At 36.9% G+C, this 10,771-nt stretch overlaps 2 protein-coding genes across 2 annotated transcripts; one reads left to right on the forward strand and one right to left on the reverse strand.

Annotated features, from left to right (window-relative positions):
* The first annotated feature begins 398 nt into the window (after window positions 1-398).
* tmem199 (transmembrane protein 199) lies at window positions 399-4,252 on the forward strand. The gene is made up of 6 exons (XM_061073078.1): window positions 399-784; window positions 1,234-1,307; window positions 1,681-1,770; window positions 2,268-2,310; window positions 2,429-2,541; window positions 3,679-4,252. The coding sequence occupies exons 1-6, from the start codon at window positions 601-603 to the stop codon at window positions 3,772-3,774; spliced, it is 600 nt and encodes a 199-aa protein (XP_060929061.1). The 5' UTR covers window positions 399-600; the 3' UTR covers window positions 3,775-4,252.
* A 3,089-nt stretch (window positions 4,253-7,341) lies between these two features.
* On the reverse strand, window positions 7,342-9,342 carry sebox (SEBOX homeobox). The gene is made up of 3 exons (XM_061072665.1): window positions 9,240-9,342; window positions 8,410-8,582; window positions 7,342-8,046 (listed from the first exon to the last, which is right to left on the reverse strand). Exons 1-3 carry the CDS (start codon window positions 9,340-9,342, stop codon window positions 7,342-7,344), a joined length of 981 nt encoding a protein of 326 aa, XP_060928648.1.
* Between the last annotated feature and the right edge of the window lie 1,429 nt (window positions 9,343-10,771).

Here is a 10,771-nt window from a genome sequence, read left to right on the forward strand (position 1 = left end):
TTTTTAACTTTTAAAGCAGCTTGCAACTGTGCTCTGAAAGGTGCATTATATAACGTTTATTTGTATTAATAGTAGAATTATAATTACTTGTAATACAACTTATTATAAATGCAAGTTAGTTTATCTTGAAATGTAGTTTTTCCAGCAAAACACTTTATTGCGTTTCAACTCTAGTCTTTACGACCGTATGAAGAAACACTGAACGCACCAAAAGAGCTCACATTTAGCGTGCAACGTTTAAAATAAATATGAAACAAATCGTATCGTCCTGTAATTTAATAAACGTGAAACATGTGCAAATATGAACAGTTTTAAAAATACAATTAGAGTTTTAAGAATAGCAGGTCATACGGTTAGTCATGTGAGCGAGTACGTCATCGAGTCACATGGTAAACAACATGGCCGCTTCTTGTAGCAATATTTCTACCTCTCGCTGTTGTTAGCGTTGAACTCTCCGTAACATGGTGTACTGATGTAAAGCAGGTACAGTCCGTTTTCTTATTGTTATTATTTGTACCCAGGCAGGTATTCTTTGACTGTGAACGAACCTGATAACAGACACAGTCCGACTTCCCTGTCACAATCCCCTGGATTAAAACCATGGCCTCATCATTTGTGGTCGGGGATCAGTTCAGGAACAAGGTGACAGAGTTATTAGAAAATACAGACCCGTCTCTGCCACATTCACTGAAAGAAGAGCTGCAGGAGATCCTCGACAAACCAGCAGCAGCGACCCTGTCCTTCAGCACAGCAAGACAACTCAAGAGCTTTCTTCAGGACCAAGGTAGTGAGAAGTGTTTGCATGTTTATATACAGTGACAGATGACATAGTTCACTGACTGAATTACATACAGTACATTATAGTAACATGATAGATGATTAAATTACTGTGCAAACTACAGACAATGTGCTCCCTCTGGGTATAGGGGATTTTGTTGTTGTAAGAATTATATTGATATTTTTATTCAAAAACTGTCTGAAAATGTATTTGTTTTATTGCCTGTAATATTTGACCTAATTGGAGGTTGATGAAATGTTTATGATTCGGGCAAATCTGAAGAAAACCATTAAATGGGCTTTGAACCTTGCCGACTACAATGTAATAATTTAAAATGCATTAACCTTTATTAACTAATGTAAGAATAAGAAAATCTAAATAATTTCAACAGGGGCTGTCTTGTGTCTTATTTCAGTAATTGACTTCAAACATTTCTCATGACCGTTTTTCCTCAGGGCATCCGTTCTACCTGCATGAGTTGTTGGAAGACAGTTCACTGAACCTGCCTGAGTTTGTGAAGCCTCCCAGAGTAAGTGAAGCCATGCACATGTTGGACATATTGTAGTTCATGTCCGTTATAGCTGTTAATCTGATATGGGTTAGTTGTGATAAAATAATTATTAAATCGCCATGCAGTAACACTAGTTGTCTGACTTTCCATTTGTGGTTGACACTTTAAATACACCGTGTCGGTAAAAACATTATTTGTAGTGTATTGTCTAAGTAGCACACAACATCTTGAGGTTGTTTTTATTGACTGTGAAGCACAAGTTCCAACAGGAGTGCCGTGTAGACCTGTGAGAGGGAAAGTGAGAGGACCCTGTCTGAAATTGAACCTCTATCATCAGGACCACAGCTGGAATCATGTCACATTAAAGTCTGATGTTTCTCTCTAACTGCAGAACCCTGTGCTGGTCGCACGTCTGGAGAGGATCAAAAACAAACTGGCCAATGAGGAATACAGTAGGATCACACGTAATGTCAACACTCAGGTAAAACTACTCAAAGATTACAATTATGTGTCCAGGTTAATGTCTCAGGGACAATATGTGTCAGAGATGTTACAGTAGAAACACTGTATATTATGAAATGTTAAGGTCTTATCACTTATTTGACTGTAGTGTCAAATCATATATTGTCCAATCATTTTAATTATTATGTGATTGTTACTGCAGCTTATAAAAGGGATGTTTACAAAAACAAAGAAACTTTATGCTCATATATATTTTCCATTTAGGTATTTCTCGAACCACTTGTACTTAAAATGACACATAATCACATTGTTTGAGCCAATAACACAGTGATGATTATTTTAAAGATCACATCAGAATTAAGACACTAAGAAGATGGTCAGATTCGTGATCACATTTGTGATGACATGGGTGTGCATGTACTGTACTGATCTTTGTAGCAGACTAGCTCTCCTATCAGACACAATGAAGATTTGCACTTCGTAATTAATATTATTAATATTTTTCCTTTTCTCCAGGAAATCAACAGAAATGGAACATTAGCAGATTTTGGACGGGAAGGTTCGTCACATTTTCATTATCTTACAGCAGTTGAATTAATAATGTGTCTAAAGTTAAGAAATTCACGTAAACAGAACCTGAATTGTGTTGCATCTTTTTTCTCCCTCTCTTTCTGCAGTGCGATCAGCCAAAGCAGTGGTGGTAACCGTATTCAACTTCCTGATCACAGTGATTGCTACCTTCGCCTGTTCGTACATGGGCAGTCAGTACCTGTTCACTGAAACATCAGCGGTACATAAACTGTTTCTTCCTTTGACGTGTTTGACATCTTCAAATAACTAACTAAAACCAAACTTGCGGGAAAAATTTGCACAAACATCAGTCTGAGAAGAACTACCATGAATTACAGAAAGCGTCTTTGAGAAAAATGGATTCGATATGTTCTTTGACTTTGTAGTTTGGGCCACTAACATGGAGGAGGCAGGATTTATGACTAATACTGCACTGCAGGCAATCAATGGCGATCAAGATGATTTGGCCTCACTTTTGGCGAGCAGTCATGTCGTCCATCTTTTTATAGTCTATGGGTACACCCATCTTAATTCATAGCAATCCAATACAACAGCCGCCATGTAATGAATTGTACACGTGTAATCATTGTCATACTTGGTTTTTGTGGACATGTCATCTCAGATCTGTTTATTCAATTCATACCATTAAACTGACAGGGTTGATTTAATTAATTAGCATTAGATTAGATTTCTTTATTTATCCACACAACGGGGAAATTCACTTGTTACAGCAAAAAGAGAAAAACAGAATTTAAATAACAGTGCCGAAGCAACAATAAAAAAGAAAGATCAAAATATATACACTACTAAACTACACATAATGAGAGTAAAAATATACAGAAAACAAAAACAACCTGCAAAACAGACACTGTGCAAAAGCAGGTACTGGGGAGAAAGTGGAGTGATGTAAGTGTTATTGTAATGAAAACAAAAGTATTATAAGTAATATTGCAACAGTAGTGACCATGATACAGAAAAAATAATTAAAAGTAAGTGACCATAATATAAATAATACTACAAGATAGTATAAAGGAAAATATAAATATTGCAATGTAACCATTATAAGTGACCATGATATAAATATAGATGGTTCATTAATGGTTCATGTCAATTGAAAAAAAATTTGGATGAGAAACCCAATATAACAAGTTCAACATAACCAAAATGAAGAGCTTATTTAGTGATGACACCACAGGCTGTAAAACCAGGTATGTTGAATGAGTTCAAGTCAACATCATATGTGTAGTCAACACAAGCATCGACTCTCTCCTGGGATAAAAATGGATGTCAACTGCGTTGTTGTGCTTGTGTTTTCTAAATTTGGCTTTTGTTTTTGTTTCTGACACGTGTTTTTCAGAGAGTGATATCAGCTGTCATCGCTGCATCAGTAGTCGGTCTGGCTGAGCTTTACGTCCTGGTCCGGACCATGGAGGGAGATCTAGGAGAACCATAGCAGCCGTGCACAACAAATAAGGGAAACACAAATCTTTGTAAGCGAACCCAGCCAGGTCAGAATATCTGGATGTGAGGGAAGTTTAGTGAAAACATTCTGTACATTTTGCTTAAAATTTGGGGGTATGAGTTTAAAGTTACTGAGAATTTACAAATGAATGACACTCGTACCACTAAAGGGAGTCTGGGAAATTACAAGAAAGCAAATCGATTTAAAATATCAGAATATCTGTGACTGAGATACATCTGCTTTATCTGACATTCCAATGATTCACACTTTTTAAAGTAATTTTCTATTTATTTGAAGGTATTTTATATTTCATATTTTTCCTGAAACTACAAACTTTTTTTTCTTCTTCCTCGTTCTCCTTGGCACTTCCTTGAAATGATTGAATGTTGCAAATTTTTCTGTGATTGTATTCTGTTCTCAGATGTAATTATATTTTTGTGTTCAATAAAATCATCAGTGGTGACTTAAATCTTCCTTGCTTTCACTTCTTGCAAAGTTAAACAGGATATATGGGGATACTTTTGTAAGAACAGTGACAGACTTAATATCACTGATGTTAGAATTGGATCTTATTTAACATTTTCTCACGGTGAGTTACTGTGGTTTGGACTATGATCTAAAATACACATTACACTTACTGGTACAGTAGATGCAGATATACCTTTCCTGCCACGTTCCCCAGAAAAACAACTATTCAACACCTTTAAAGATAAAGGCCTGTGTTATTCCACCATTTCTTATTGTCAACATTTTGCATGAGAACAACACCCTTAGTCCATCTATCACTACTTAGTCTGTGCCACTCAAAACCAGATCCATTTGTTGCTACTGAAGACATTAGTCTTTAAAAATAAAACATGGATATGTATTTTTATTTCTCAAAACAGCTGGGGAATTTCCCAAAGGGAAGTAGGTTTTGGTCGCCATTACTAACAAAACAGTGTAACTGATGTATTTGAACAGTTATTATTCATGCCATCCTGAGTGCCCCTAAGGTAATCATGGGCTGTCGGGGCACCACATTGGTGTACACTTGACAACTGTGGATGGATTGTCATCAAATCTTACAAGACATCTATAGTCCCTGCAGACTGGGGTGAAATAACTAACATTTAGATTGTATTATTTGAACAGACCTTTGTAGCCTGTGCCTCTGTGTGAGTACTGGTTCTTAGTCACTAATAACTTAAAACACCTAAATCTCAGACTAAACTAGTTATGGTCATGTTGCATTGGGGGTTATGTAGGTACCAGGATTTGGAATGTAGAAAAAATGTGTTTAAGTAAAAAAACAATTTTCCCCTTAACTTTCCATCTGGCATCATCATCAGGTCAAATTCTTAATTTGTCCAAGTTGCAATGATGAATAGATTTTGTATAGCCAGTTACTTTATATCAATTTTTTTTTTACTGAGACCATGAGATGAACCTGATAGTTCTTTAAAAAACTGGTAAGTGGACCTTGGTTGAAGTCATTTGTTTTTGTTTTTGAATTATTATGCTAGTTGTGCTGTTAAGACTCATCCTGAATAGTTCCTGAATTATTTTATAATCCATCTCCAACTGACAGATGTGGTATTAATTATCTGCTGATAAGTGCTTACTATATCTGGTTGGAACTGAACTATAGAGCCAAGCAATACATGAAAAACAAACAGTAGCCATGATAAAAGACTTAACATCCCCAGAATAATAACACTTTATTTCTTCGTTCTAGACAATTCCCGGATGACATAAGATAATCGCTTTTCTCTGATCCTCTCTCCAGATATGACTTCATATTTTTTGTAAACTATCCCATCCTCCTCTTGTCAAGTACCGTCATATCAGTGGTAGGATTAAAAGATGTAACTACATCTGGACTACAAAATAAAAGTATCTTTCTAAGATCTGAGATTTGACACCGGATTAAAGGTTTATTGAAAGATTATTTGGTATTAAAGATGATTATGATATGCAGAGATCTCTGTCCAGCGCTGGATGAACAGTGGACACCACTGTCTGTCATATTTGCTTCTGTATTATACCTCTCATGTAATATTTCAAAACTTAAATCCAGGCAGAATTACAGAGCCTGTAAGCTGATAGACCCTGAGCTCTGGCTTTAATTTAGTTTTTTTTTTTCTTCCTTCTGTCCATCTTACCCTCCTGGTACTTACAGTACAGAGAGATATGAAAAATATATTTTGCCTCAGAAAATAATTATTTCTGTCATGGTATATTACCACAAGGAATCATTTTAATCAGGATGTTATGAAAGATCATACTTGCGGGGTCGTAGCATTAAACATGCCATGGTTCAGCTTAGAGCAGGAAAACAGGAGCTGGCATCTGTGATAAGAATCCTTGCCACGAACAAAATTGTTTGCACGGAGTAGGCAAGTTGGTGGTTGATATGACAGCTTCTATTAGACATTGATTTACTGAGAAATTATCAATGTTAGACTCCAGACATACAGACAGCAATGAGGACTCAGCTACATACACATGTCTTGTATACATATCTTGTATTTGGGGGGCAAAAAAGTACTTTTTATTAAAGAAATCATCACTAATAAAAGAGAAGAAAGAGCTGTGTTGAACTACATTATCAATAAAAAACAACAACATTTAATCTCTTATCTGAAGCAATTCTGGGTGCCTCAAAAAAGATAGCACACAAGCATAAAATGGTTCACTCTAACAGATGGTTAAATGGCTGAGGTCGAAGGTGTAAATAGCAGCAACGATGTAAACTCATGTATTAACAACATTGTGAATAAAGGATAGTTGGCAGGTAAACGCACAAAACAGTGTACACAGTGGAAAGTGAATAGATACTGGATAAATGTTGAAGTAGACAGCTAAAAGCTAACATATAAATGATTTAAATAGTAGACTGTGAATAACAGTACGAGGTTTGCTTGAAAATAATGGACGAATTGTTGAAAACACAGAGTTCGACTGATTGAAAAACACATTTGACTCTTAACAGTAGCCATTGACAGAGCTGTAGGGCCAAATCTAACAAAAAAGGCTGGAAACCAATGAACGAATGAAAACGTTTTTTAGAATAACAATTCTTTTTATTGTTTTTTCAAATGAATGGAACCTGGCCTTCATTTTCTGGTCTCTCATTATGTGTTGAACCTCTTGCTTTTGGTCATGAAACATGTGTACATGTGTATAATATTTTTATTCCTTTCAGTGCCATATTGTAAATTTGTAATTCTTGCCTGATCCTTGTTTTCTATCATATTCTTTGTACAATGATGGTTTTACCAACAGAAATGGAAAAATATGGATTGTTGTTAGGAAAATACAAACAAAATGTGTGGTTTTTGGAAATGTTAGAAATTACACTCATGGCTGGGGTGAAATCAAATCTATTTATTCCCTAAAATATGCAGCACAAAAAACATTTAAAGAAAAGGCAAGGATGAAGCAACAACAACACAACGACTGTACATATATAGGTTTGTTTGATGAAGAAGCGTGACAGAAAAGGGAGCTGTGAATGAACAATGTGAAGAAGAGACAGTTTTACTCTAAGATTTTAAAGCTAATGCTCCAGAGTCTTCAGAATTCAAGAAAGTTAGTGACAATAGCAGCATTGTAGATCAGGTCTGAGATGTATCCCATGGACGTCTGTGGTCCCATTTGTGGGTGGTGGTGGTGGTGGTGATGGTGGTGAGGTCCTTGGCCCTGAGTTACCTCCCAGTACACTGGCTGAGGGTGAGAGGGGACTACCTGGTCCACAGGGGCATGGCTTCCACCTCCAGTGCTGCCTCCATACATAGCCTGGTGAGCCCCAGCTTGAACCAGGCTCTGTGGCTTGAAGCTCCTGAAAGCCTGATACGAGCGGGACGAGGAGCAGTGGTGAGGCTGTCTGCTGATGGGCTGGGGAAATGAACTAGGAATAAATCCAGGGAGCGCTGGTCCCAACTGCTGCTGTCGGTGGTGCTCCTCTTCCCAGGGACGAGGCTCTGAAGCCTTGGTGGAGGCCGGAGTGGGCTGCTGTTGGATGGTTGAGGATGACAGTGGTGACGAAACAGGGTTGCTGTAGATTTGGAACCAGTCAGAGTACATGTGCGGAACATCCTCAGAGTGGTGGCTCTGCTCTTGCCGAAATATGTCTTGCAGAGTGGCTGGGGTGGAGAAGGTGGTGGTCATGGGTGCAGGGGAGGACTCCACGGCACCTCTCCCTCCCTGGACAGGCTTGGTGACAGACTTCGGGAGTCTGCCAGTCTTGATGCTTCTGGCTCTCCTGTTTTGGAACCACACCTGTGGGAAATGTTTTTTAATGTGGGGGGTCATAGGAGGTTTACTTTTGGTTTCACCCTCATTCATGTAGTGCAGTGAACCAGAAATATTAAAGGTTGTGGGTCAGAAAAAAAAACAGGATTGCGAGAGCTTTGACACTGTGTTGGTCAAAGATTACATCCAACAATTTTTTAATGAGCCACAAGTAGTTGTTTAATCGGTAATTAATAGCCTATACAAATATTGATCACAGCCACTTAAATATAAAGGTGAATAAAAACTGTAGAAGTTGATGAGCAGCATTCATTATTTTCATCATAGACCTGTCATGTTGCCGGTGAGAATTGAGTTTTTATAGTTTTAAATGGATGTAGGTTGCCTGACCTGTATCTTGCTCTCGGGCAGGTGTGTGTGTGCAGCCAGCCTCTCCCTCAGGGTGATGTCGGGGTACGGGGTGACATTGAAGGCCTGCTCCAGCTCCGACAGCTGCGCTCGGCTGAAGATGGTCCTCTTCCTCTTCCTCTGTGCCTCCAGGCAGCCTGCGGCGCGCTGCGGCTCTGGAGAGGACCCGGCATCTTCTAGCGAATCCACACATGACAGGGAAACTTTCAGGGACAATCAAATTCAATACTGCATAATGTCAAATGAAAGACATAAGAAGGAGGGTATCGTTTGGCTTGGAATTTTTTATAAGCCGATAAATTACCTAAAATTGAAATTATGTAAAATCGTTTAATTCGTTTTATTTTACATTTGCAACTTAAATTAATTTAATGTTAATGTTATATTTCCAGGTAGTGTAATAATTCCATTGGCTATTTAAATGACACCTTTCCTTAATTTCTGCTTTTATTTATTTTTTTGTTGATTAACGTCATATTTATCAAAGTTGCTTCAAAATATGTCACAATAATGATATTAATTATTATCATAACAACATTTAGTTATTATTATGATTTACAATTTTTTTAATGGATGATATTATTATGAATATCAATTTATCTTTGAAAAGAGTCTCATTAATAATAACAATATCATTATTAATAATAATAATAATACCGATAATAGTAATAATAATAATGATCATCATCATCATCATCATCATCATCATCATCATCATCATCATCATCATCATCATCATCATCATCATCATCATCATCATCATCATCATCATCATCATCATCATCATCATCATCATCATCATCATAACTTACCTTTACACTGATCCTGTTCTCCAAATAACGCTTTAAAATCCATCATGTCTTTCTGCTGGTTCTGCTTGAGTAAAGAGAAGTCTGGATCCATGAACAGGGCCATTACCTCAAACAGACACACACAGACACACTCATACATCAACTGCTCCAACAAGAGGAGGAGTTTCCAATTCTTATACCCAGATCAGATGGAGACCTCCCACACCCACCGCCCTGCAAATCCAGGTGTTTTTCACCTCTGACTGTAAAATAGAGCGGTTTTCCTACCACATTTTTCATTATGTCAATCTCAAGTCATTTCAGACTTTAAAGATATATGGGAGTGTTGTGCTTCCTGCATAATAAAATGTGTGTATACATATTAAATAGCAGGTAAAATAGCAAATAATAATAATTTTATTAATAATAATAATAATAATAATGAATTTAAAGTATATTAATTCATGAATTGCTTCATTGCGTCGCTTTAATTTCAGTACAGATAGCAGAATATTGTTGTTGGGGTCTCACTTCCAACCATAGATGTGGTTTATGTGAGAATATGGCAAATTTAATAACATTTATTTTAATTTGCTTTTGAAATGTCATATTAAAAATGTGAAAAAGGTCAAATTAACCAAAAAGCGAAGTAACGATAGGAATAAGAAATTTACTTTTATCACTTGTGTGTCAGGTTTTCAGAATCAAATGCCCAAATGACGCAATAGTTTACAACTCACATGTTTGACAGTGAATTATGTTGTTGTGATGAGATTATGACCCTTGATAGCAATGAAAAGCACCAGGCTGACCTCAGTAATCTTTGCATTTCTGTATTGACTCCAAAATGTCAGCTCTGTCTGTCTCGATTAATAATCTCTCTGAGTGTGAAGGAAAGGCTCGTTCACCTCACCTAATGTTCTTGCATGGTTCAACACAATTTTAACCAAAATTTTCATAACTCAATAAACGTGACCCAAGTGACTAATTTTCATTGTTATGGCCAAATATCATTGGGTTTTATTAAAGGATGTGAGGTGTTTTTCCACCTTTTAATTTTTGTCTTGTCTGATTCCCATGAACACAATCTCTGCATTTATTTGTCAAACAGCCCAGTTTATTAATTTAATTTCCTGTATCTCATCCCCATCTCAGTTATACAATATCAAAGCATTTTGTGGATGTAAATATCACTCAGCAATCCTTTATTTTTTTGTTGTCATAAGATATTCTTTCCCGTGTGTGGGTGTTTTTGTTACGTAATTGTGAGGCAATTCATATTCAAGTGTCTATCACAAACAATTTCAACAACATTGCATCATCAATTCTATTGTTGCAGTGTAAAAGGATAATATTGAGACACACAGTTTGTGGTGACTTACACAACACATCAACATTTCAACTCTTTGCCCAATATATCTTATCTACATACACACAGATACAAAAAAACAGCATTGGACTGTACACGCACACACACGCACGCACGCACGCACACACACACACACACACACACACACACACACACACACACACACACACACACACACACACAC

The sequence above is a fragment of the Limanda limanda genome, chromosome 6 (genome assembly GCF_963576545.1).
Source record: "Limanda limanda chromosome 6, fLimLim1.1, whole genome shotgun sequence".
NCBI lineage: Eukaryota > Metazoa > Chordata > Actinopteri > Pleuronectiformes > Pleuronectidae > Limanda > Limanda limanda.

Excerpts from the sequence above, each read along its gene's own strand:
- tmem199 (XM_061073078.1), top strand. The coding sequence starts at position 601 with ATGGCCTCATCATTTGTGGTCGGGGATCAGTTCAGGAACAAGGTGACA. Across the intron at positions 1,308-1,680 it reads AGTTTGTGAAGCCTCCCAGA|AACCCTGTGCTGGTCGCACG; the intron begins GTAAGTGAAGCC and ends CTCTAACTGCAG. Across the intron at positions 2,311-2,428 it reads AGCAGATTTTGGACGGGAAG|TGCGATCAGCCAAAGCAGTG; the intron begins GTTCGTCACATT and ends CTCTTTCTGCAG.
- sebox (XM_061072665.1), bottom strand. The coding sequence starts at position 9,342 with ATGGCCCTGTTCATGGATCCAGACTTCTCTTTACTCAAGCAGAACCAG. Across the intron at positions 8,583-9,239 it reads AGAACAGGATCAGTGTAAAG|AGCCGCAGCGCGCCGCAGGC; the intron begins GTAAGTTATGAT and ends GGTCCTCTCCAG. Across the intron at positions 8,047-8,409 it reads TGCCCGAGAGCAAGATACAG|GTGTGGTTCCAAAACAGGAG; the intron begins GTCAGGCAACCT and ends CATTTCCCACAG.